Below are 27,965 nucleotides of genomic sequence, written 5' to 3'. Positions count from 1 at the left end.
AAGAAAGTTGAGTGCTCAAATAGAGTAGAAAAGCACTGTACAAGTCCATTTATACAGCTGTGTCAGAAAACATAACAGAGCAAATGCAGCTCAGGAGTTCCACCATTTTTTTTCCTTTAATTCTTCACCCATGTTTAAGAGATAATCCCTTTCTTAACAGCAAAATGTACTTATTCCTGCGATCTTCACACATCGCCCCCTTGAGATTCATCAAGAAGACCACTGTTTCTGTTTACTCAGACTGTGGAGCCTGTAATGAAGAGAAAAGAGGCTAATATATCAAAATCTTCATCTTTCTGAGTCTTTGAAATTCAGCACTAACCAGATGTGCCAATGAGTCAAACAGTATCTGAGATGAAACCTGGAAATAAGAGGGGGAGAGAGACAATATTCCAACTGAAAAACTGACAAGGTTGCATGCTTGAATACCGCCCACTGTTCATGAGAGGAGTGCATCCACAACAGACTAGGTGTAAAGGTCGCCATGCTGTGACATACTAGTATGTGTGTACACTTGCCTGTGTTGCTGTGATGACACAAAAACTCTTTTAGAATTAAGTGACAGCTGGAAAGGATCACGAGACCACCGAGTAAGAAATTAAATCCTCGGGTTGGAAAGCAGGGAAGGGCAGCATTGGCAAGAGACAAGATAGAAACAAGGGCCTTTATTGTATACATGCAGTGAAAAAAATGCATTAATTATGCCAGCAAATTTAGCTGAAACAAACTTAGAAAAATATTTTTGCACTTGTCAAAGTCCTTTTATTTTATTTAAGTAAAAACGATCTCATGTTTACATTTCTAATAGCAAATTTACATCAAATTCTGAATTTGTGCATCTACACCAAGTTCACCAAATGTGATTCCTGCACTTGGAAGCACAGGACGGTCTGTGTAAGTAGTACTACAAAGGAAAGGCTACACTTTTTTAACCCTCAGTCTTGGTACAGTCATACGGTTTCCACCACTGTGCAAATTGTAAGACTTTCTTCCTCTGGTCATTAAAATTTTCTTTAATCATCTTTCTCCAACGCCGAGGCTCCAAGTCCAGCATACCTCCAACAATTTCCTGTAAAAGAAGAGAGGTCAAATATAATGTAACCAGTAAAGAAAGAAAAAAAAAAATACAAGAAGATGCATGAAGTGGAATATCTGCTGACCTTGCCAAAATAAGGGGGGAACTTCTGTTCATTTTCAATGACATGAGCAAAGCCTCCCTGGAGTCCAAAGTCTACGGCAAAGTATGGCAGACCACGAGGAACCTGGGAGATCAATAAAATAAAAATTAACATTTTAGAAGGAACAAAAAGGTGAAAGAAACATTACAAAGAATACAAAGCAAAGGGTAGAAAAAGAGAGAAATAGCAAGTAACCAGTACGAGAATGAATTATACAGAGTAAAATTAACCTACAGCTTGGCGAATGTTTTTCGAAGAGAGGTCGACAACCTTCTTGTTCATGGCCCATTCCTCATCACACTCCATGATAGCTTTCTAAGGGGACACAGATTTATTATTACATTAGATAGACTATTTAAATCCAAAGCAAATAAATGAATTTACTTAGAATGTTGAGATGGTACACACACCTTAAAGTAGATAGGTGCCATATCGCCCAGTTCTTTGGGTAGTGGGATACACTCTAACACCATGTGCTGTCTCCTGCGTGGGTTCATGTTCGTTTCCATGAACACACAGTCCAGCTCCTGAGCCTCGAACATCCGCACCAAAGTACGTCGGAACAACTGAGGACAGCCGAGCAGCACAGAGGTGAGCTCAGTTACATTTCATGGCAGCAATTTGGCTCTGATTATTTCTACCACTGCTCTAAAAATGCAGATAAAAGTTATCGTTTTAAACTGGAGCAACAGGATGTGGAGCACTGATCAGCTAACCTGCATTTCTGACCAGATATCCTCATCCATTCCAGTGGCAGAGCAGTGATGCTGGAGAGGGCAGATGAGACAGTGGCCCTCTGTCATCGACACTCCTGCAGGAAGACTTAGGTACACCTGGGGACAAGATCACAGTACAAAAACAGATGAAATTTAGCAAAGCATGGACAAAATCTATTAATATAGTCAATTTTTAAATAATCTTTTCAGAAGAAAGTAAAAAAGCACTGCAGAAGTCCACCTTTAGGAGAACCTAGAGTAATCATCATATTTCCATTACACCTTGATGGACAACGACTGTTGACTCAAACGGATAAGCATCTAATTATTTCAGCACAGACTGCCTTGACCGGTCTGGTAACAGCCTGAATTAACCATCGCTTACCTTGCTCCCTATCGCCACTATAAGGTGCTTCTGGAGCTCTTTGCTGCTGAAACAGCGCTGGCATTTCTCCATGGAGGCAGCCAACCTCCTACTCTCCCCGATGGCTCTGTTCCTCATCCTTTCCTCCTCTCTCCCCTCACCCTCCCGCTGCGCTGCACTCGACACAAACATGTCATCCAGCGTGTAGTTGTCACCGTCCGTCTTCCCCATCATCTAGAGAGTCGAGTGAATCAACGGCAACAACAGGGACAACAGAAGAGACAGAAATGGTGAGCGATATGGTCATTTTTGTCCAGACTTTATACATTTTTTTTTAAGTTTTCTTGTTGTATTTATTTGTATTTTGAAGTTCAAAGTTCTTGTTTCAGATTTTCAATCAATCCTAAAAAAAAAAAAAAGCGAAGAAATTGTGTAAAGATACAAACTGTCATTAAAAACCAGCTGGTAGTTTCACTAAATGCTGCATACAGGTGCTAATACAACAGTATCATACCATACTTTACTTGTGTGTGTGTGTGTGTGTGTGTGTGTGTGTGTGTGTGTGTGTGTGTGTGTGTATAAAATCTGGTCTCTGTGCATCAACAGTATTCAGCAGGACACCGAGAATCAGGTTAGTGTTTCTAAGTCTGAGTCTTGTCACCATGGTGATCCAGCAACAGGTGGACTCTGTGTGTGTGTGTGTGTGTGTGTTTGTGTGTGTGTATGATTCCCCGTGTAGGAGTGAGTGTGTGAGTGAGAGTGAAAATTGGATTAGTTTTGTGTGGGAGGGTGTGTGTGTGTGTGTGTGTGTGTGTGTGTGTGTGGTGTGTGTGTGTGTGTGGGAGTGAGTGAGTGAGTGTGAGCAAAGCACGGCATATAAGTGTGCAAGAGCACATACTGCATTAAGCCAGGAGCAGACAGTTTAATTTTATTACACACATGCGATTGCGAGTACTCTCACACAGACTAATTAGGCATTATACGATAGTAATAAATCAACCAAACCATGCTGTCAGTCCTCACTATCACCGCTGATTTTTTTTATTTATGGATGCATTCCTGATTCCTGATGCAATTTAAATTATACATTGTGAATACAGCACCTTGCTGTGGTCAGAAGACTGATATTCTCCTCATGTTCGACCATAACGCAGCTTCTTGAATTGAAGACTAACACCTATTTTGTGTCTTTAGGAAAACATTATAGTGATGGTAAAGAAACGTTTATCTGTGTCTTCTTGATAAAGCAGCATTAAAGGCACACAAAGCTGCATTTTTTTGTTGTTGCTGGATACGCATTTATTACTGATAAATGTAGCAACCAGGATAATGATGAATAATTACTAATAATAAAGCAAAGCCACTCACAGACTGTACATATACTCACCGGCCACTTCACTAGGCACACCCGTTCAACTGCTTGTTAATATGAATATCTAATCAGCCAATCACATGGCAGCAACTCAATGCATTTAGGCATGTAGCCGTGGTCAATATGACCTGCTGAAGACTGAGCATCAGAATGGGGAAGAAAGGTGATTTAAGTGACTTTGAACATTGTTGGTGATGCTAGACAGGTTGGTCTCAGTTTTTCAGAAAACTGCTGATCAATGGGATATTCCCACACAACCATCTCTAGGGTTTACAGAGAACAGTTCAAAAAAGAGAAAACATCCACTGAGCAGCAGGTCTCTGTGTGTAAATGCCTTGTTGATGTCACTGGAGAACAGCCAGACTGTTTCAAGCTGATAGGAAAGTAGCAGTAACTCAAATAACCACTCATTAAAACCAAGTTATGCAGATGAGCATCTCTGAACACACAACACGTCAAACCTTGAACACCAGGTGCCACTCCTGTCACCTAAGAACGCAAAACTGAGACTACTATTCACACGGGCTCACCAACACGGGACACTGATGAGTCTTGATTTCTGCTGCAACATTCAAAGAATTTGGTGTAATTTGGCATAAACAACATGAAAGCATGGATCCATCTTGCCTTGCATGAACGGTTCAGGCTGCTGGTGGTTGTAATGGTGTGGAGGACATTTCTTGGCACAATCTGGGTCCCCTTAGTACCAACTGAGCATTGTTTAAATGCCACAGTTGTTTGGTGAGCAACAAGCAGGATATGGCAGCCTTTATGACCACAGTGTACACATCTTTTGATGGCTGCTTCCAGCAGGATAACATGCCATGTCACAAAGCTCAAATCATCTCAAACTGGTTTCTTGAACGTGACAGTGAGTTCACTGTACTCAAATGGTCTCCACAGTCACCAGATCTCAAGCCAACAGAGCACCTTTTGGGATGTGGCAGAATGGGAGACTCTCATCATGGATGTGCAGCTGACACATCTGCAGCAGCTGTGTGACGCTATCATGTCAATATGGACTATAATGTCTGATGAGTGTTTCCAGCACCTTGCTGAATCTGTGCCATGAAGAAAGGGCTTACAACCAGGTACTAGCAAGGTGTGCCTAATATAGTTCCCAGCTAATCTGTTAGACACTGTTTACACTGTGAAATGTGTGATTACTGAAAAACTGCTTATTTGTAAAAAAAAAATAATAATAAAAATTTTTTTATATACAAGATAATCTATTTTTCTCTCCAGTGTCTCCTTTCTGGTAAAGAATCTTCAGATATAAAGCACCAGCTACTGTTGAACTTGAGGCTTCAAAATGGGACATCATCATCATTTATACAGTCTATGATCAAAACACCGTTATCTGATTTGGGCTTAGTGTGACTTGATGAAATGTTCTGACAGTTATCTGATGAGTTTCTATTTGCCTAAGATAACATCAATTCATCCCTGCTAACTGAAGGCCCTAACTGAAAATTTAACTAACACTGAAACAACTGTTTTTTTTTGATCAGATAACCTAAGTGATTATACGTCTGCCAAGTAGTCAATAAGTTGAGCAAGAAATTTTTACAGGAAAACAACATTTCTACACATTTAAAGGTTGTTTTTGTTTTTTTTTTCAGATTAATTAACTATCTATGTTAAGATAACTGATCAAAGATATCAGGACCTAAAAGTCTGAAGGGAAAATGAAAATAAGGTTTACCTGCATAAAGCTGTTCAGGGAGTATCATAACAAATGTCTCTCAAGCTGAATTCAAGCTAAATTTTATGGAAGCAGCTGGTCAGTAGCTGTGGAGATATCGTGCTCTGGACCAAACAGTTGGCTGAACAGAGAAGCAGCCAGATGGGCCGCCTGAGATGGCCATCTAAGCCCTACCATCTGCATTATAAAAGCACAAATTTACAAACCAAGTACCTATGCTTTTTGGAAACTGTAACCAATACATTTCAAGTCATACGACTGACTTGGTGAGGACTCGATATTCAGAGTTTTGGGGATAAGAGAGCAAGATGGAGAAGAGTTTAACAGAGAAAAACATGGACAAGCAGATAAAAGGATTAGGAAGATAATTATAGATATAGCAAAAGAGATAAAGAGGAAGGGCCAAAGAAGGAAGCGTAGTGTGATGCCAAGAGAAAATAAAGTTTTCTCTCTCGCTTTGTAGATCATCGATCTATAGCTGTGATTAGCAGTGATATTTATAGAAGCCCTACCATGGTAACTGTAGATGTATTTTTAGTGTCACTCTTTGTAGGTGCAGAGTGGGCGTGTGTGTGTGTGTGTGTATTTTTATATACACATACGTGTAGTGAATATATAAGAGAGGTCGAGTGACTGTGACTGAGCAAAGAGAACATAAACGAGTGAAAAAAGGCAGAGACGCAGAAAAATGTGGACAGAGCTTTTTCTTTTTTTTTTTTTTTTTTTTTGGGGGGGGGGGGGGTTGATTTCCATAGCAACTCCTACATCCCTTTGTTTGTTAACGCTTCCTTTTCTCTCCCTTTCTCTCACATACAAACACACTAGGACTTCCACACAGTTTGTTGTCATTTTCCAAGCTCCACCGAGAGAAGAAGCAAACAGGTAAAATGAGGAGAAGGAAAGATGAAGACGTGTCTTGGCTCATGGAAAAGTACAGTCTGCAAAACGGCTGATAGACTGACACTCGCAACACATCCTGCCAGAACCCATCTGCTGCTGTACGTCTATTTCAACTGCACAGTGGCTGAGAGAGAGTCTCAGAGAGACAGCTAGTAGTGGAGAGAAACAGATAATGACATCGAACAAAATACCAACGTGACAGCACAAATTCAAAATGTCTATTTTTGCTATTTTCCTACGGGAAGCATGACAGAAAAAAAAAAAAAAATCAGGATAATCTTTCACATTAACATGCATACATACAGTACCAGTCAAAGGTTTGGACACACCGTGTGTCCAAACCATTGACTGGTACTGTACATAGAGCACTTGAGTAGAACTGTACCTTTGTTGTGCCATAGTTTGTCTCTGCCATCATCAAATCTGTGTCGCTGTTTATTGTTTGAAGTTTAGGTGGTTACTTATAGCTGCTACCAGTGATCAATATGCTCTGCATTTTGGTTAATTGATTGCTTACATTTTTCAGTCTAGGAACCCAATCCAAAATGGAAAAAACCCATCCATGACAGCATGTGTGAACTCAATGTGTTAGAACCTGAAACCTGAACCTACTTTTGGTTGCTCCCTTTATTTCCCGAGGGAGCAGCCACAGTGGACAAATTGGCACAGATTTCACACCTAATGCCCTTCCCAGTACAACCCTCCCATTTAGGCAGGCTTGAGACCAGCACTGGCAGTACACTAGCTTGTGACCCCTGAAGCTGTTATTTAGTTTGGTTTCTTACCCTGCTCGCTTTTCAACAGACAGAATGCAGAGAGCAGCAATGTTTAAACAACCACTAATATATGAATCCGTTTTCTGAATTTGAGTGAGTATTGTGAATGCTCTGATAATAAAGTGTCAGTAAAAAAAAAAAAAAAAAAAAAAAATTCTGTTTGTGAGGAGTGTTCTATAGTTTTAACAACAGGCACACGCATTGTCCAAAGTTTTCTAGTCACGGTGGATTTTTGAATCAAAGCCCAAAAATCAGACATCAGACAGCATGCTAACACAAAGCTAGTGAAGAACCCAGAGCGATGGTAAAGCTGAGTGCATGCTGACCCCAGCCCTGCAGCCAGAGCCTGATCTTCAGCAGGTTAACATAGGAAGCACTCAGCCTTGTAACACTGTAGCCTCCATTTCTACCTGTAAGTGTTGCTAGAGTAGAATGGCAGTAGCGATCACTCTGAAGTGTCTTTGGGCTGTTTTTTTTTTAACTCTGCCTTGTGTTGTCGGCTTTGTGTTCAACCTTAAACACTAAGAGAAAGAGCTTGTGTGTGTCCTAATTAGAATGGGGATTAAAGGGTTTATATTGTTAACTCATAATTATGTGACAGTGTATTTAAGGCCATGTTACAGATTAACACAAAAGTAACGTAACAAATTACTTTCTTTGGTGAGTAATTATGTAATGTAATACACTGCTTTGAAATAAATGTAATGAGTAATGTTTAACATGTTTTATTGTGCAAGAACCCCAACACTGCCTATATGTAATTAAAATGTGTGAACTACCAATTTATGAAACAGGTTTCACGAGAAGAATACAAAATATTTTACTTGTTTTTTTTTTTGGTACGTACATAAAGATATTACAAGGTGGTGGCAAAATGCCTTCTTACCTTGGCAGCCATGCGAGAGTAAAGGGCATTCTGATCCTGTGCAGAACTCATCTTCTCTCTTCTCACCATCTCCTGCAGACCAACGTTGTCATCATTCTGGAAGTAACGGACACGCTGGCCGTCAACATGCGTCTCAATCTGAAATGAGACAGAAAGACAAACGCATGTGAAAAAGGAAAAAAAAAAAAGCCTCTTATTAATTTCTCATCTCTCTGCATCTCTGTTGCATCAATGTCCAGGACCCTCTCTGCCTTTAAGTATTGGCAAACTGATGCGGTAAAATCTGTGGCAGCACAGGTTTAAGAGTTAAATTCCTTTGTGAAAACCTTCCGCTCAGCTGTCTAGTCTTTTTTTTTTTTTTTCCTGATTTCTTGCATTACTGTTTTTCTTTCTTTACCGGTTTCTTCTTTCGTCGTCCTCCGTGCGGTTCCTGAGGTCCAGAGGGGGCACTGACAGGCCAGGCCCGACCTGACTGATCTGTTCTGAACAGCAAGATTTCCTGGTCTTCACTGGTCCCAACTGAAGCCTGAAAAAAAAAAATATATATATATAGTTTTGTGTATTTACACAATTAAAGCATTTAAGCATTCAACAACTGCTCACTGTCAGAAGGGTACTAAAAATGTTTTTAATGTGTAACAGTTTGAACTGTGCTAGCAATTCAAAGTTTTCTGTCTCATTTAGGAATACTACTCCCTGCTGATCCCTGCAGAAGAGGAGGATGGATTTAAGGTTTTGGATCTGTCAGATTTCAGAGGCTGTCGAGACAGAAGAAGCATCTGAGTTTCAACATCAACTGCACTAATAATCAGGGCTCCTTCAGAATTAAAAAAAAAAAAAAAATGACAAAAGCATCTCACTCTGAGTGAAATTTCAATTTATTTATTTTTTTTGAATGGGCTGAATTTAAACATCCGTAACATTCTGTATAAATTAAACAGGACCCTCAAACTCCATGTTTTATGTATCGCTCTCCTAATCTTTACTTCACTTTGATGAGATGTGTCAGTTTGATTCAATAAATACAGAACGAACACTGTGTGTAACTGCAGTTTAATTACAGTTTAAAGAAGTTTAAAAGTAGTGACAGGCAGACAAGAAAGAAGAACATGGTGGGTGTAACAGAGGGTGAGAGAACTTCACGTGAAAATGAAAATGGGTTGTCAGAGAAGGAAAAAAAATTCACAGAAGAGAATATTTCCTCCATGTTAGTCACTAGAGTACAGACTCGACTCCACACATTGTAAAAACCATGAAATATGAGCCAGACATTCAACAAGAGTCAAAACACTGACGAGTGAAAAGAAGCCAAATGTCTTCTACAACAAGACAAACTGGAAGGATTTCAAATAAGTGCAAATCAACAGCACTTCATCTTTACAGTGCTGAAGTACCTCTCAGCTGATAAGTGCACTAAAACCTAAGAATTATTACATTTTCCCTGAATCCTTACTGAGTATTTCATTCTAATCTTTGGACAGGGAAACATTTCTGGGGATGAATTTGGCCTAACTTATAAATAATGATGCGCAGATTAAGGAATAATCACAGACTGTTTTCCATGTCTTTATAAAGTTGTTGGGAGTCTGCTCATCTAAGAAATATACCACAATTTGTCTGTGCCTCCAGCTGTGTGTGAAGCCAGAAAAGGCATTAGTACAGCAGTGAGTAGAGATGAAGCAGCGCCCTGACATTACAGCACTGTGAACTGTCTGTACTATGGACACAAACATGATAACACACACACTCAGCCTCCCTTTCAACTCACCCTACTGGTGTTGTCTTATTGTAAACATGTGCATCAGGCACATATATATCAGGCACACTCATACTGACCCCTGGTAGGTGAGTGCATCAGCACACTACAAGATATTTGTGTCTCATTAGGACTCTGGCGAAGTGGCTGAACAGAAGCAGTTTCCATACAAGCAGCAAGACGCAAGAGCTGAACAACAATGAGACTTCAAACAAATAAATTCCTTTTATAAGAAGTCAGACATGCATGACAGCAGAGAGTTTACTTACATCTGAAGTCTGTGTGTGTGTGTGTGTGTGTGTGTGTGTGTGTGTGTGTGTGTGTGTGTGTGTGTGTGTGTGTGTGCGCCTGCCTTCAGTGTTTGGATTAGCATTTAGACTATAGCCGAGGAAATAAAGCATGCAGAATGTTAATTTGTTGAACATGCGCGCGCGCGTGTGTGTGTGTGTGTACCATCTCTTTACATCTGTGTCTGTATTGGGAGTCTATATATACAATTTTATCAGGGAATTTATCTGAATATACACTGCTCAAAATATTAAATGAACATTTTTTTAATCAGAGTAGAACATCAAGCCAATTAAACATCTGGGATATTGATCTGGTCAGGTAAGTAGCAGAGGGGATTGTTAACAGTTTCAGCTGTTTTGGTGTTAATGAAATCAACAACAGGTGCACTAGAGGGGCAACAATGAGACAACCTTCATCTTTTCTAACTGTTTTTTCACTAGTTTTGCAAGGGCTAGGATCAATGTCACTACTGGTAGCATGAGGCGATAAATGGACCCTACAGCGGTGGCACAGGTAGCCCAGATCCACCAGGATGGCACATCAATACGTGCCATTGCAAAAAGGTTTGTGTCTCCCAGCACAGTCTCAGGAGCATGGAGGAGATTCCAGGAGACATGCAGTTACTCTAGGAGAGCTGGACAGGGCCACAGAAGGTTCTTAACCCATCAGCAGGACCGGTATCTGCTCCTTTGTGTAAGGAGGAACAGGATGAGGACTGCCAGAGCCCTACAGAATGACCTCCAGTAGGCCACTGGTGTGAAACTCCCTGACTAAACAATAAGAAACAGACTTAATAAGGGTGGCCCGAGGACCTGACATCCTCTATTGGCCCTGTGCTCACTGCCCCACACCGCGGAGCTTGATTGGCTTTTGCCATAGAATATCAGAATTGGCAGGTCCACCACTGGTGCCCTGTGTTGTTCATGAACAAGGTTCACCCTGAGCACATCTGACACATGCGTAAGGGTCTGGAGAAGCTGTGGAGATTATTATACTGCCTGTAACATCATTCAGCATGACTGGTTTGGTGGTTAAAAACAGACTTCCGACTCAAAACATCTTTCAAGAAGTTGTTCTGAGCATCCTTTCTCTCTTTCCAAAAAGCCTGTCTTCATACTCCTAACACCAGCTTTCTGGATATTTTTTTTTTTTTTTTGTGATAATCTTCCTGGGGGTCATAATCTTACGCATAGCCATGCGTATGTAATGGGTGCAGTTTAGACTTGTGCCATGCTGAAAGTGATGCATAAAAGTTACAAAGTCTGACCCTGTAAGACTGCTGTCGTATTAGGAAAAACTGACTGACTGGGTTGCTCATTCAGATGGGAAGCTGATGTGGTCAGACTAATGTGGTATTAAAGCTGGCTATAAGGGGGGGGACAGTAAAAGTTAGGAATAAGGGAAAGCACAAAACCATTTTTAAACCATCTAATTCTTGTTTTCTTTATTGTGGAAAAAAAAAAGTTTGCTCTCTGTCTCGTTCAACATTCTACAAAAAACCTGCTAAAATAAACAGCCTTGAGAAGGCACAGCCCTGTAACAAGCTTCATGGTCATCTTGGAGAATAGATGTTGAAAATTTTGTCTTATTGAGAGATGTTTTTAATATTGTCGCTCTTTTCAAAAACTAGTTACAAAAGTTAGATAGTGACCTTGTAAAATATCTACAAACCTGGTTTGATTTGGCTGTTTCTTGTAGCTTCTTTCTGGCAGCATGTTTCTCCTTGGCTTTATGAGCCGCTTCCAGTTGTGATTTCAGCTTCTCAATCATAGCCTAAATCACACACACACACACACACACACACACACACACACACACACACACACACACACACACACACATAAATGTATATGAAAGAAAGAATATAAAGCACACTGTTCATACTTTTCATACTGCATATTTTTCAGCCTTTAGAAAAACTTTCCCAATACAGGAAACTTTGGCCAATGAAAGATGTTTTTTGTTTTGACTCAGATAAGCATAAACAACAACAACAACAACAAAAAATCCCCATGGTTGAACAGGTATCCCCAATAAAGTGGCAGATGAGTGTAATTTATTGATACCGTCATGCACAGTGTACTAAAGCCAAGTGCATGCCTGTTAACTGCACTTAAGAAACACAGGTGTGCAAACACAAGCACACAAAAAGGTTTGGGAATATCAGTTTACTTTATCATGCAGGGAGATGCTGAAGGCCAGGTTGGTAACACTTGTGCTGTAACAGACAACTCTAACACACACTAGAAGAAATCCCACAGCACTCTTAGCATTGACACAGGAAAACAGACCGAGGAAGGGTTGATCAATGAACACTATAAATTAACAGATCCCCTGATGTGCTGTTAAATCTATGCAAAGACAAAAGTTGAAGCAAATGTGCTGAGGAAAGGCAAATCAATAGGAACTCTGCTACAAAGCTGAAGCTGATTCAGTGCAAGTCCACCTTTAAAGAGAAGCTAACTGTAACTAATTTCACAACTAACTTTTTACATTGACAAATTCTGACTTATTCATACAGTCATAGTTTTGCATGTTTATATGCTGTCAAGCTTCTGAGACTATTGTACTATACAACTAATCAATAAACTGAAAACTACTGCTATACTACCACAATACAAGAGGGTTTTTCCAATTCAGTGTCAAAAGGTTTGGTTGCATTCAAGGACCAGACAATGTTCCATTATGTGTGGTTTGTAGCATTCAGGTAACTAGCAGGGTTATTATAGTTAACGAAAACGAACGAAATAACGAAAACTGAAATTGAAAAAACATTGTCGTTAACTGAAATAAATAAAAACTATAATTAAAAGGAAAAAACGATAACTAATTAAAACTGAATTGTGAGTTTACAAAACTAACTAAAACTAACTGAAATTATCGATAAGCTGACTTTAATTTACTTGTTTTTTTTTTTTTTTTAAGCCTTGTGGATTGATATGAAATCATTTTTTCCGCTCTCCGAGTTTAAGCTGGGAGCGCCATAGGACAACTGTGTGTGTGAGTGCGCATGTGCGTGCGCTCACCGCGCTGGTCCGCAAAGTAATGGCTGCGGTCTGCCGAGAAAGAGGCAGAGTCCCGTATGGAGGTTCTTTGAGTACAAACACCTGCACACGACCCCAAGGTAATTAACACTCACAATCCAGCTACACAAGCATAAATGTGGACATGAGGTCGGCAAGTTCCGTAGGCTATGTACAGAGGCCGCAAAGACCCTGCAGGTTTAATTAGCGAGCATCTAACCAAGCTAGCTCCAAAACAGAAGCAGCTTCAGGTGGTGAGAACATCAGGATGCAGCTGGATTTGAGCTTTGACTCCTTCAAAGAGTTTGTTTTTGTCAAACACCACATGTAGCTGTTGTTAATCTACTGCACTGATGCTGAACTTTATTGTGGAGTTTATTGTAGAATTTATTGAGTGTGGGAGTTCATGTTTTTCTTTGTTTCTCCCTGTTGATGTTCATGTGTGTCCTTAATATTACACACATTTAGCATGTCTTGTGAACAGTTGGTTGTTGAATATATTTCTTTAAACTGTATCTTTTGTCAAGTTTTCATTACACAATAGTCACTTTTGCGCCTTGAATCTTGCACCTGATTAGGTATGAAAATACTAAAACTAATACTGAAACTAACTGAAACTAACTAAAACTAAGCATGAAACCAAAAATAAAAACTAATAAAAACGAGAAAATCCACTCTGAAAACTAATTAAAACTAACTGAATTAAAGAAAAAAAAGTAAAAACTAACTAAAACTAAACTATAATGTAAAATCCAAAACTATTATAACCCTGGTAACTAGACTAGACTATGTCTTTTAGAATAAATCGGTCCTCAAGGTGTTTATGTATCCATCCTTCTTCTGCCACTTATGCAGGTTCAGGTGCAGAGGCAGTAGTCTAAGCAAGTCTCTAAGCTCTCCTGGGCCACCTTCTCCAGCTCTTCTACAGGGAAAGCAAGGCATTCCCAAGAACCAGGTGTTCCCCAGGGCCTCTGTCAGTTGGGCATGCCGGAAACACCTCACCTAGTTGGTGTCCAGGAGGCATTCTGGGCAGATGCTCCAACCACCTCAACCAGCTCTTTTCAATGTGAAAAAGTAATAGTTCTAGTCTGAGCCCCTCTTGAATGACTAAGCTCCTCATCCTATCTCTAAGCGAAAGCCCAGACACCCTTTGAAGGAAGCTCATTTTGAGTCACTGTCCACAGCTCAAGGTCATAGATGAGGGTAGGAACGTAGCTTGATGACTAAATCAACATTGTTGCTTTCACACTCAGCTCTCTTCAGCACAACAGACGTGGATTCATTACTGCAAACTGTCAGTCTCCTGCTTCCTCCTTTCCATCCTAAGATACATGAACTCTTCCACATGGAGCCACTTGCAGCAGCTCGTCCCCAACTGGGAGTGGGCACCCCACCCTTTTCTGGCTGAGAATAATAGCCTCAGACAATGGAGGTGTTTCTTTAGTGCAGTTTAGCATATTTTGCTGCTTTGGAGAAAATCAATTTCTGAGTTAAAACAGGCTGATAGAAGGTCCTAATGATAGGCAAAAAAAAAAAAAAAAGTCAATCTGTAAAACGATGAGTCAGAGAAAATCACAAAATAAGGCAAAGCCTGCCTTGTACTCATGTTCCTCCCAGTTTCCAACAAGTTTTCCAACATTAACACCAGCAATGATGAATAAGTGTCTCACCTTATTGCCCATAATCTCTGCCTTTATTAGTTTGGACCCCAGTTTGTTCATCTCCTCCTCTGACAACAGTGAAACTTCTTCCTCCTCCTCTTCTTCCTCACTTTCACTCTCAGTCCTACATAAATGCACAGAGGAGAGATTGAAGGGTACACAAAAACAAAGAGATACAAAGGGAAATTTAAAATATGTCACCAATTCATTATACATCAAATTCATAACTTTAAATAAACTGCAAAATTAAATGCATGTATCCATCTGGTCCTTGAACCCTTAGGAGATCTTGGGGACATTTTTTGCCCTTAGGATCACAACTAAGTTTTTTAAAGGATATCCTAAGGTTTAAGTTTAAAAAAAAAAAAAAAACTCACTTCACCTAGTTTCTCCTCTTTGGAGCTTATCCTTGTTTCCTTCAAACTTTTCCCATTTTCCCACACTTCACCTTCTGAACACCCGCTTTCAAAGACAATGATTCCACCCTGATAAGAGCCTTTATCCTCTAATTGGAAACTTATTTGTGAAGGTTTTATTTTAACCATTTAGTTGTTTAATTCTGTTCGCTCTCACAGTGTTTATGCGTTATGAATCATTTGCGTCTTTGAGCCCTCCAGAGATCATTACATCCTTGCCTGGAAGCATCGGATCTGCAGCCTGGGAAGCATCGTTCTAGGCTATTACACTTCTCATAGCATCATTTCATGCTGCTGCCACACTACAGACTCATTTCATGCTGCAGGGGTTCTGAGTGCCAGTTTACCCAAACAACCCAGCTTAATGACGCAAAACAGAACGACTGTGAAGGCTTTACATGGCACAGATACTCCAACATCTGGCCTACAACAGAGGAACATGTTGGACTTAAACTTACTGCAGATATTTTTAGGCACTTCTCTTGTTTTATCAACTGTTTCTGAATTCTTCCTACTGTATGTCTTATGAATAGCAAAATAAATACACCGTTTTGTTCTTTAAAATGCAAGGTTATGCTGCAAACATCCGACTCAGTTCAAATAGAGTCCTGGCTAAGATTAGCATGAAATGCAGAGTAAAATAAGAGAGACAGAAATGCAATTACAAAAAAAAAGAACACTAGGCAAAGGACTTGCAGAGGGCATGGTGAAATTAGCTAAACTACATCACTCTGAGTATTAGAAAACACTGTGTAAAGGAGCTGATAACAGATGCTTTGTAATGACTGAAAAACATTCACAAACTGACTGATGTCTGACATCAAAAAGACAAAATAATCAGCACTGTGGCAGAAACTCCACTGCAGGGCCGTTTATAGTTTTAGATACAAGAATGAGTGTAGATGAAAGACGACTGGTTAGGTTAAGAGCTTATTTATGTCTGTTAACATGTAACAGTGGTTGTGGTATCAGCAGGCAAGTTAGCTTTTAGGACAGAAAAAGAACAGATATGAGAATGTATGAGTTACTGGTGAAAAGTTCAGATTTCTATATTCTCTGGGATTGTTGAGACGAATGATTAAAATCAGACTTATTCCTCTTTTTCATTTGAAAAGAAAAATAAGATACTGTACCAGCCAAAAGTCCCAATTATCTACACTTCCCCGATAGGACAATGGATTGAGAGACATCCTCCCACTCAATCCCCAATACAATTTGGAAAAAATAAATAGGCAAAATTGGAAAGTTTATAAAGCATATCTATGGTTCCTTAATTATTATAATCACTTTTCTTGTGTCATCAGGTGTATCATTTCAAATGCCCACCCAAAGACCAGTTATTGCTTCTGCTGCATTTATGCAGTTTAACATCATAGAAAGACTTCTTTTCTAGGCATCATAATAAAAAAAAGCTTTAAACCTTTGTGGTGCAGCAGGTTGAGGAGCAGTTATAGTTTTCTCCACATCTCTCCTGTTTTCCTGTTGCGGCTTTTCACAGTTATCAGATTCACAGGCAGGACTGCTGCTCTTCTTCCAGGCTGGAGCTCCACTGGTATGTGGGCCAGAGTCCTCATCATCAGAGCCAGGTTTCAGGAAAGCTCCGGATGGTCGTGTTGGAGGAGGATGATGCTGAGGAGCTGGAGTGGAAGGAAATTCTAAATAATCCTAAAGACTCATAGGGTGTTAGATAATGTTTAAATATTTGATGAAATATGTTCAAGTGGTGGCTTTTGCTCTTTTTGTGAAAAGAAAATAATTGTGCATAATTTAACTAAACTAACATTACTGATCAGTCACACTAGAGTAAAAGTAAGATGGCCACTTACTTGTGACTAGGGGGAGGGGAAAACAGAAAAATCAGGGGTTGCACAGTGATTACATCAAATTTTTTCACATAGAGTAAACAAAGTAAACATAAAGTCAACCAGAGGTTAAGAGTGCAACATCCTCAGCCTCTGTGTGACCACTTTTGATGGCAAAGTGATTACACAAGTCACCTGGTGGGAGGCAACCTGTCTCCAAACAATTGCAGTTCGACTCAAGACTGACTGCAATTACTCTCAGCAAAGTCCGGAAAACACTGCAATCACTCTGATCCAGTCTGCACCAATGAGTGCAATCCGTCTGCAAGACATCTGTTGTAATAGGGGACTCAACTCAAATGGCTGCCAACTGGCTGTATTCTGGTTATACTCCTACATAAAGCCATGTCATTTTCCAGTTAAATTGTCACCCTGCAGCAACTACATCATTATTTGTGGAGTAATTGTTTAATTTCTGTTTGAAATCTATGAGGTTATTGCTGGACTCTGAATATTAGTTAATGTCAATTTCTGTTTCATGTAAATTTCTGTGTATGTATGCAACAAATGACATAGTTTTTCCCCTAGTGTGACAGTAGCATTATGTGGCAAATTATGATCTAATATGCTGTTGCTTGTTTTCACATATACACCAACTCACTTTTACCAGTGTCATCATCTTCTGAGGGTTTGAGGAAGCGGCCTTGCAGTGATCCAAGAGTGAGAGAGCGTTGACTCCAGCTTTTCCCAGAAGATAATGCTGCTGTATCGTTTTCCCTTTCGCCATCCCTATACCTTTCCCTATCTTTCTCTCTATCTCGTCCTCTATCCATTTCCCTCTCCCCTTCTCTGTCTCTATCCCTGTTTCTTTCTCTATCTTTTTCATTCCCTCTATACCTGTCTCCATCTCGACCCCTCTCCTCCTCTCTTCCTCTACACCTTTCCCTCTCCCCTTCTCTGTCTCTATCCCAGTTTCTGTTTCTTTCTCTATCCTTTTCATTCTCTCTATACCTGTCTCCATCTCGACCCTTCTCATCCTCTCTTCCTCTATACCTTTCCCTTTCCCCACCCCTTCCACCACGGTATCTTTCTCGGTTTTCAGATGATGATTCCTTGTCTCTTTCATTTTTTCTCCATTGATCTCTGTCTTCCCAATCCTCCTCTTTTCTCTTCCACCTTTCCCTGGTCTCTTCTCCTTTCCTCCATCCACCTCTGTTTGTGCCGTCTCCTTCTCTTTTACCCTGACTGTACACAGCTTCCTCTGCAGCAGCAAGTCTCTGCTGAAATTCTTCCATTGACTATAAAAGGAAAGAAATACAAGACACCATAAGGCCTTTGCAAACTCTCTCAGTTCAGATCTTCAGATCAGATACCTGTGCTTTATTGTGGACCTAAGGTATATACAGCGGCAGCAGACAGGTGACTGAATGTATAATGTATTTGATGTAGAATTTCCAGCAGGTTACTATGATGTGTGAAGGTTTTGTTGGCCTCAGGTGCAGGTGACTCTGAAGATACTGTTTAACATGAGTCAGGACAAACAAGCAGCAGCTTGTTGGCTGCCTCACTGAGCTCAAAGCCAACTGCTTTACTAGAAGAAACAATAGCTGTGCTGGTGACAAAGTTTTGACAAAGAAAACAGAACCACAAACACACACACACACACACACACATACTATCTACACAATGCTCTGACAGTGAATATTTCTATGCTGATAAATGGACGCACAAATGCTGAGACTGCTGAAAGTGACATAACAAAGGACACAAGGCTCTCTGTGTGTGTGTGTGTGTGTGTGTGTGTGTGTGTGTGTGTGTGTGTGTGTGTGTGTGTGTGTGTGTGTGTGTGTGTGTGTGTGTGTGTGTGTGTGTGTGTGAGATCTCATACAAGAAAGAGACAGATTAATAATAGAACAAGGTGTCCAGACGCTCTTTCCTCCCACAGTAGTGAGGGAGTGCATGTGCATAAAGCATTTGTTTTGACAGTTAAGCCTTTTTTACTAAGAGCAAAGTGAACATCAATCAAAGTTTTCATGTCCAAATCTCAGCTGTTATGCAGTGTTGTCATCTGTTAGATGCCCACTAAATTTTTTGCATATGGATCAGTGTGAATGCGATAGGGCAGCAAGAGTTTCATTATTTCTCACTCCGTATCTCTCAGCCACCACATCGCTGAGGCTACGCTGTTCTCTCTCTGCCTGCTCCTTCATCCTCTGGTAGCTCTTCCTCAGCCAGCTCACACCACCATCATTCACTACTAGGCCTGCAGGAATAGACAGAGAACTCATTTAAAGAGAAGCACGTACAGTTTAGGCCATAAGATTTTGGACAATAAAACCTTTTTTATAGATATATTTTTTTTTGTAATTTTGCCTCTGTACACCACCACAGTAGATTTGAAAATCAATCAATCAAGACGTGACTGAAATGCAGACTTTCAGCTTTAAATTTAAAATACAAAACTTTGCACTAACTGTTTTGGAATGACAGTGATTTTTGTACAAAGCCCCCCCATTTTCAGAGGCTTGGAAATAACTGGACAAATGACTGGTAAGCAGTTTCAGGCAAGGCCGGTTCCCTCATTATTTCATGGCAAATTAAGCAGATGAAAACTCTGGAGTTGATTCCAAATGATACACAAATGACCCAAACAAGCAGCAACTGAAGGTTACTGCAGTAAAGGCCTGGCAAAGCATCTCAAGGGAGGAAAAACAACATGTGGTGATAGTCATGGGTTCTAGACTTCAGACTTCATTCATCGCAATGGAATTTCATACAAATATTAGAAACAATCCTTATATTTAAAATTATGTTAGTTTGCCAAATTAATTTTGAGCATGTGTTAAAAGTGTTAAAAAGTCATTCCTAAACAGTTAATGAAATACTTTCATTAAATCCCTTGAATTAAGGCTCAAAGCCTGCAAGACTAATTACTTCAATCATATATTGACTGTCTGATCTAAAATCAATGTCCAAAAACTTGGATCTAACTGCACTTCTCAGTGCAATATGGTCTATGGTGTCATTTACATGAGCCTCTTACAATACTCATCAGTGTTACCTGCATTAAACTATACTGTAGATGTAGGTGGTCTTTCACTAGTGAGACTACTGCACACACCACCAAGTTCCATCTCAATATGGTTTAAAGCCACATGACAAGGTAAACAAAGGAGAACTAAAGAGAAAGGTGAATTTTAGAAAAGTGCATAAGCGAATACTGATTTTTGTATGAAGCTGAAAAAACATCAAAACCAGGGTAAAAAAAAAAAAAAAATGCTGGAGAGAAAAGGAAGCAAGTCAGAGCGGGGGGACGAGCAGAGTAATAGAGGAGAAACCAAGGTCAGGATTAAAGAGATGGAAAAAGACTAGATAAACATATTTTTCAAATCTATGGGAAATTAATGTTTGTTCCAACTTCCCAGAGCAATACAACATGACAAATGCACTGACCAAAGCCAAATGTCTCTCTGGTCAAGGTCAGCAGTGAGCATTTTATTTCTTTGTGTTTGGAAGCATGCCAGTGCTTAAATATCTGCTTTAAACTGTAGGTGGACAAAAAGCTGAAGAGAAGAGAGTTGCACAAAGACTAGCTTTGTCGTGTTCAAGGTACGGTGTACAAATATAACAATGCAGCCTTTTTTTAAAGACAAGTGTGAAGAAATGTGGACAGTAAATACGAAAGCTAGAGGAAATCAAACCGAAAAGCGAAGAAGCTCCTTATTGTCCGCCATCTCGTTTTGTTAATGAAAGAATACGGTTTACAAGCCAGCTCTGTGGAAAGTAAACTGCTTTTGCTCTTGTTGCACCATTTCAAGCTATAAATCAAAGTGTCAGAAATTTTCAGGAAATAAAAAGTGCATCCCAGTGTTAAAAACGCACAATCATGGGGCCACGGTACAGCTGAGTGGTTTGACAGGACAGTCTTTCTTCCTATCTTTCCTCTGCATCTCCATCATATTGTATCCATCAATGAATGCATACTAATTACAAACAGATATACACCAGCCTCTACCTCTTACAATCCCTTAGGATGAGGTGAACAACATTCCTGAACCATGCTAAATTAAAATTAAACAAGAATAATCTACTGTGCATGTTTTTTGCTTCATGCAATTTTGCCTTGCTCTTAATTCAAGTTTACAAGAAAGAGGCAATGCCAGCTCTCAAGGCGAGCTTCACTTACTGTATAGAGATAAGAAACACATGCACACATATCTGCATTTGCTCGTCAGCTTAACGCAGCTTACACACCCTCTCTCACTTTCTTCTCCTAAATCCCCAACAGAAAAGCTTTGCTTTTCTCTACCTCTCCTGTCACATGCCCAAGTTGACTTTTTTTGCATACATAAATGCATTTAATTATTTTCTCTTGATTTTATTCTCCTTTCTCCTGCACATTCAGCACACCAGCAGAGTCTATGGGTAATTCTCCCATTGCACCCCCCCTGGAAAAGGGTGGGAGCCTACAGAAGCTCCCCTGAGCATCACTGAGGCTCTCACAAAATAATCACACAAATCTTTTTCAGTGCAGGCAGCTTTGAGGAGACAAATAAATCTGGGGTTGAAGGGTCACTCTTTGTAATACTAGGAGTGTTCCTCACAGGCCTTGGAATAGTAGCCAAAAAAATATGCATCAATTAAAGACATGTAAATCACTGCAGAGAAAAGAAAGATGAGACGTGAAAGCCCCACAGTATTTTACTAATCAGTTTAGTATGTTTATTTACAATACTCAAAAAGAATCTATACCAGATCTTTCTTCTGTCAAGCAATATTTAAATGTACATTGGGAGTGTTGTTTCAAAGGATGAGAACTAATTCTGGAAGTCAACCTTTATCCATGTTCACCCAACATGGATAAAGGTCCTTAAGGCACACAGAAAAAAGAAGCGACAGCTGAGAAAACAAAGGAAAAGGGTTTGATACAATCTGAAAGACAAACCACAATGATACTAAGTAGACCCAGTTTTTCACAGTTTAATTTAAATGTACACATTTAGGACCAATTTTTAAAGCCAACATTTCATTTCAGTTACCAATTTCAGTGAGTGGACAGAATAATAAACCATGGATTTGTCAAATGCATCATTTACTTCAGCTGAAGACCACAAGGGAGATGAAGGGAAGAGAAAACATGACAATCAAGGTCTGAAGAGCAAGAGAAGACAGGAAATGGGAGGGGCATCTGAGCTGCACATCATTTTAAATGTTAGCTTTTGCTTAGATTAGTTCAAATTATGTACAGTGCAGTAGCTGCTCTGGACTTCAAAAAACTAATACAGTGGCTATATTTGACCGATGATGAAGCAAAACATAAAAAAATACAATCAAGAGTTAAACTTCGTTCTGAAGTCATGAGACAAAAATCTTCATAGGATACTTTACATCACTATCTTACAACTGGCAAAGTCTAAATATAGTCCCGTATGTTACCTTTTTTTGCTGCAGTACCAGCCATCTCCTCTGGAGGCAGTCCACTTCCTCCATCTTTCCAATAAGGGTTTAGCTCGAGTTTGTGCAAACCAGCCTAAGAATTACAAGTACAAACAAAAGAACATCTTATATAACACAACGGGAGCACAAAAACAGTACACTGTGACAAATTAACCATTTTAGCAACTCATTAATGCTGTCTGGATGAGAGGTTATCAAGAAAACAGCAAGCTGCAATCAACCTGTGCTGCACAGTCACATTTTGAACATGGGGTGTGTGTGTGTGTGTGTGTGTGTGTGTGTGTGTGTGTGTGTGTGTGTGTGTGTGTGTGTGTGTGTGTGTGTGTGTGTGTGTATACTTCATACTTGACTGGCATACTGCTAGGGAGGCAAGAAATTGCTGTGCTGAGCAATTCTCCTAATTTGGCTAGAAGCTGATTCCTGTTTCACTTTTAAATCTACTAATGTGATGTGTTCAGTAAACTCTAGCTATGCCACGCACCACCAACAGTTAATGCTCAACCTGTGAGAATCTTTGCAGTGAAAATTTGGCAGTTCTAAAGAGAACTGCCTCTTATCACACATGACCCAGTTCCTAGTGGTTATGACAAAGCAAACAACTAACAGAAGGTGAATTTCCATTTGATGATTCAGGAACTACCTCGCTTAACACCAGTTCTGCTCCTCTGAGCATTTCACACACCTTATGTTTAGAAGATAACTGTGATGCATTTGGTGGATGTCACCGTGCAGCCTGGAAACTTGGGCTTCACTCTCCCTGAACAGTCAGTGAACCAAGTGGGGGAAAAAAAGGGGGAAAAACATCACGCACAAACCTGTTCAATGGCCTGAGCCTTGGCTCTCTCTTCCTCTTTCTGACGTTCTTTCTCAGCCCTCCTATCTGCAGTAGACGTGGTCTTCATTGCCAGGAAGTCAAAAGTCATCCATTCGTCTCTCTGCGGGGCAGAGACAAACAGTAGGGGGTTAAATGAGGAAAAAGCACAATGGATCGAGGTGTACAGCCACTGGAACAGGCAACTTAACACATAACACATCTTCTCTCATATGTACACAGCAAAGAAGTGAACAACTCCAAAACATTTTGAAATTTGCTATATGTAAAGTTTAAAACAAAAAGAAGCAAACAAAACGTGTGCACACGCAAATGTTCTCATATCTCTAGATACAATATCACCTCTTATCAGCTTTGCTGCTGCAATCATCTCCAACAAAAAAAGAAATCATCTTAAATTTATATCAAGAATTTTAAAAACACTACAGCAAATTTGTCATTTTCTGCATCCACAGATGATTTTTTTTTCTACAATTAAAAATATCTTAAAATAGAAGTTTCTGATACTAATAATTATTGAGTAACTGTGCGACTCGGTGAGGAAATGACCTGGACATTCTGTGCCGGGCAGACGTCGCTCTCTGAGGGTTTGGGTTCACTGGGAACTTTCCAGGCTTTAGTCTGTGTCTGAGACTGTGGCTGAACCTCAACCCACTCCTCTTCAGAGACCTAACACAGAGTCAGGAAATAAAGGGAAGAAAGAAAGAAAGAGCGAGAGAGAAAATGATGATGCTAAAGGGAAACAATAAAAAAAATATATATATATATCACTAAAAGAGCCACAAAGCCGCAGTTTTCTCAAATCAATAACACTGTCACTCGACAGGGGGCACCACTCCATAATAAAATCACAGCCTTGTAATGAGTTCAAAATGTAGCTACAGCTCACTCAGAAATGTCAGAACATAAAATCTTCAGCTGCAAAGCATAATGTTCTCCCAATCATTTATGGCCTTTAAGTCGAGAATAAATTTTCAGGTATTAACCTGAGACCACAGAATCCTGCAGAGTAAACGCAGTAATCTACCTCCGAGCTGCCGCTTGTGCCATCTCCTGCTTCTACTGTCTTCCTCTCCTTGGCCTTCTTCTTCTTCTCCTTTTTCTTTTTTGATTTCTTCTCTTTCTTCTTTTTGCTCTTGACAGAACCCTCCTATTGCAAGATCCGAGGGAATGAATTGGCATTATTTTTAGTATATAGTTTTATTAGATATTATTCATCCACCAACTGTAATTTTTATTCTGCAATATATCCACACAATCATTTCTCAATCATAAGATATGCACCTGTAGTGTTTGTTTTTCAGTTTAATGGCTCTATTAAAGAACAAACATTAATTAAAATTCAAATTGGAAATAAATAATGTATCATTAATTAAAATATCAATTCATTGTATTCAAAAACATATTTAATTATTTCATGATTCCTGTGATATCACCACCATTATTGTCAGTCTTTCTCCTCTGGATATTAATTTAATGTAAACTACCCTGGCAGAGAAAAGTGTACATAAGTTACACAAAACTATACAATGTTTAAACTATACATTTATGACCTACTGTATAATGCAAAAAATGATTATACTGCAAAGATTTACCCAGTGGACTAGCAGTCATTAGTTCAAGCAAATAATAACTGATTTATTTGAATATATCCAATCTGTAATAGAAGCCTTAAAAACATACATTTCATGAGCTCAGTCATAAAGTTTATTCACTGTTTATTGTTGAAAATTTACTATGTTTTGGAATCATGTCTCTCTTGCAAATGAGACACTGAGTCTCAGTGGGACTATCTGTATAAATAAAGGTTAAATATTTTTTTTAAAAAGTGAGCAAAAGCACTAAGGATTCTGAAGAATTAATAAAGACACTCTTCTGCACAAGAATAAATGATCTTACTTCTATTTCCTGCAGCCTCTGGTTGACCTCAGGGAGCATCCAAGTATCCTCCCCTCTCTGCCTTTTCAGCTCCTTCCTCCTCTGTTCCTTCTCATACTGCTGCTTGGCCTGGATGATAAAATAAAAATGAACATGTTTACTAAAAAAAAAGAAAAAAATTAATGAAACACCTCAAATGTTTACCAGCATTTGTATTTTCAGTGACACTTGGTGGAGACATTTGCTCAACTGCTCATTAATGCAAATATCTAATCAGACAATTACATGGCAGCACCTCAGTACATTTAGGCATGTAGGCATGGTCAAAAAACCTGCCTAAGATCAAAATGAGTATCAGAATGTGAAAGAAAGGTGATTTAAGTGACTTTAAACGTGGCATAGTTGTTGGTGTCAGACGGGCTGGTCTGAATATTTCGGAATCTACTTATCTACTGGGATTTTCCCACACACACAATCCCTAGGGTTTACAGAGAGTGATCAAAAAAGAAGAAGAAGAAAATATCCAGTGAGCAGCATCTCTGGGCGAAAATATCTTGTTGATGTCAGAGAATAATAATCAGACTTCTTCAGGCTGACAGGAAGGTAATGTAGTTATGTAGGAGAGCATCTGTGAATGCACAATACGTCAAATCTAGAAGGAAATGGGCTGCAGCAGCAGAAGACCACACCAAATGCCACCCCTGACAGCTAAGAACAGGAAAATGAGGATACACTTCACACAGGCTCACCAAAATTGGACAACAGAAGATTGGAAAATTTTCCCTGGTCTGATGAGTTTTGATTTTTGCTGCAATATTCAAATAGTAAGGTCAAAATTTGGAGAACAAAAAACATTCAACCATGGATCAGTCCTACCTTGTATCAATAGTATAGGCAGCTGGAGTCAGGGGCTTTTTTTTTTTGGCACACTTTGGGCTCCTTAGTACAACTTTGGCATTGTTTAAACCCCACCTACTCAGGTAGGTCGTGGGGTTGTGTTTATAATGTCCAAACCTCTAATGGCCACAGTGTACTCATCTTCTGATGGCTGCTTCCAGCAGGATACCGTGGCATGACACAAAGCTCAAATCATCTCAAACTGGTCTTTGAACAAGACAAGAAGTTCACTGTACTCAAATGGCCTCCATAGTCACCAGATCTTAATCCAACAGAACACCTTTGGGATGTGTTGGAATGGGAGTTTGGCATCATAAATGAGCAACCAATAAATCTGCAGGGTTGTGTGTGAATTCATTTGCTGCTCATTTTTGATGCTGTCATGTCAATGTGGGCCAAATATTTCCAGCACCTTGCTGGATATATGCCACAAAGAATTAAAGGGGACATATGCAAAATCCACTTTTTTATCCCTTAAATAGATTTTTTTGTGTACTATGAGTGTCTAGCAGTGCAGAAAATTTAAATGTATTCTCTCCCGGTGCTGCATAGATATCTTTATATTCTTTTTGGGTCATATTTTTCAGTCTGTTCAGTTTTCTCTATTCCCTATTACATTTTCTTGTCACAGAATACTTTCTGGCACAACACCAGCAGTGGCCGCTATGGGGTACAGAGGGTTAAAAAATAGGCAGAACTCTAATTTATTTAGATCTGTTATTTATTTAATTTTAGTACAATAACCGTGTGATCCATTCACAGCACAGATCATTGTGGCTACTATACGGTGGTTATCAGTTAACCGTGGTGAACCGTTATATGTAGAGCTAACCTAAAAGCAGATATAAAAACGATTATCATGTGACAACTCAATACTGAAGAACCTGTCTACAAACAGAAACCCAGTTCTCTTTGTTGACGGAACAAGTGTTTACACTGTTATAAAAGGTAGATAAAAGGTGTAATTTTTAAATATTTGACCATCAAACGCCTTTCAGCTTATGTTTGCATATTTAACATTGATTAGTAATTTCTGTACCTCTTTAAACTCAGCAGAATAAATCAGAGTGGGTAACAGTCTTTGCTTTAGCCAGCGTGAGCTGAGCAGATAGCTCATCTACAGGAAGCATCATCTGTGTGCTCTGTGTGGGTTGCTGTATCTGCAACAGTGTAAACAAAGGTGCACAGCAAAAAAAAAAAAAAAAAAGATAACGGCCAAATGGAAAAACTGTGTACACATGTGATTATAACAACGAGGTTGTCCTAATCTGTAAAACGGGCAGCGTGAGTAGCTGACACCGTGGCATAAATCGTTTGTTAAACACAGGCGCAGGTGTGTTATCTGCTTCACTCAGTGTTTGTCTTCTCTCTATGAGCCTGACGGGGTCTGCCTGTCCACACACAGGTATTACCGGGTTAATGTGAAGATACACACCCCCCTTGCAACAGACAAGGAGGGACGCAAAACGGCACAAAGGCGCCGGTTTATATAACAGTTAAGGACAATTCTCTCAAAAGACACTTTTGTGTCACAAAACGCACACCAAGCGTTAACGTGACTGTGGGTGTTAGCCTACTTAGCTTGCTAGCTTTCCTACGGACAAAACGCGCATGATTTAAACCGTAACAGATGGCAATGAAACAAACCTAGGTTTACATATAGAGCTGTTGTTTCAGAAGCTGACAGTTCATACCTGTTCTAGCGTCTCTTGTCGTGCCTGTCGCTTCTTTTCCTTTCTTTCATCGATGCTACTTGTACTCTCAAAACTGACTCCGTACGCCGCCATAACAACGCCGTCAACATTTTTTTGTTACACGTCGTAAAGCGTTGCCGTTTACGACAACCGCTGGATTGTGGTTGTTGTAGTTCTAGAAGTGAGCAGTTTTTTTTTGTTGTTTGTTTGTTCTTGTTTTTGTTTTCATCCAGTGCTTTCTCTCAGTTTCTTACATTTTACTGAATGATCCTTTTTTTTCTCAACTCATTGTTTCATTGTAGTATATGGACATTTATGATTTGGCAATATGGTTCACGTGACTGTTAACATTTACAATGAC

The 27,965-nt window shown here is 39.6% G+C and overlaps 1 protein-coding gene across 1 annotated transcript; it reads right to left on the bottom strand.

The window, feature by feature from the left end:
* Positions 1-739: 739 nt before the first annotated feature.
* Positions 740-27,762, bottom strand: cwf19l2 (CWF19 like cell cycle control factor 2). The gene is made up of 19 exons (XM_030744160.1): positions 27,605-27,762; positions 25,035-25,142; positions 24,163-24,285; positions 23,685-23,804; positions 23,119-23,238; positions 22,283-22,376; positions 18,994-19,109; positions 17,508-18,144; positions 16,465-16,681; positions 14,638-14,752; positions 11,616-11,717; positions 8,295-8,423; positions 7,898-8,035; positions 2,280-2,492; positions 1,895-2,011; positions 1,589-1,744; positions 1,413-1,493; positions 1,161-1,262; positions 740-1,069 (listed from the first exon to the last, which is right to left on the bottom strand). The coding sequence occupies exons 1-19, from the start codon at positions 27,695-27,697 to the stop codon at positions 929-931; spliced, it is 2,922 nt and encodes a 973-aa protein (XP_030600020.1). The 5' UTR covers positions 27,698-27,762; the 3' UTR covers positions 740-928.
* Between the last annotated feature and the right edge of the window lie 203 nt (positions 27,763-27,965).

This window comes from Archocentrus centrarchus, chromosome 13 (genome assembly GCF_007364275.1).
Source record: "Archocentrus centrarchus isolate MPI-CPG fArcCen1 chromosome 13, fArcCen1, whole genome shotgun sequence".
Classification (NCBI taxonomy): domain Eukaryota; kingdom Metazoa; phylum Chordata; class Actinopteri; order Cichliformes; family Cichlidae; genus Archocentrus; species Archocentrus centrarchus.
The sequence above is the reverse complement of the archived record's forward strand: the minus strand, read 5'-3'. Positions and strand labels throughout refer to the sequence as shown.

Coding starts and splice junctions, on each gene's coding strand:
- cwf19l2 (XM_030744160.1), bottom strand. CDS start 27,697: ATGGCGGCGTACGGAGTCAGTTTTGAGAGTACAAGTAGCATCGATGAA. Junction 18,145..18,993: donor TGGTGGCTGAGAGATACGGA/GTGAGAAATAAT, acceptor TTCCTTTTATAG/TCAATGGAAGAATTTCAGCA. Junction 1,263..1,412: donor CGAAAAACATTCGCCAAGCT/GTAGGTTAATTT, acceptor TTGATCTCCCAG/GTTCCTCGTGGTCTGCCATA.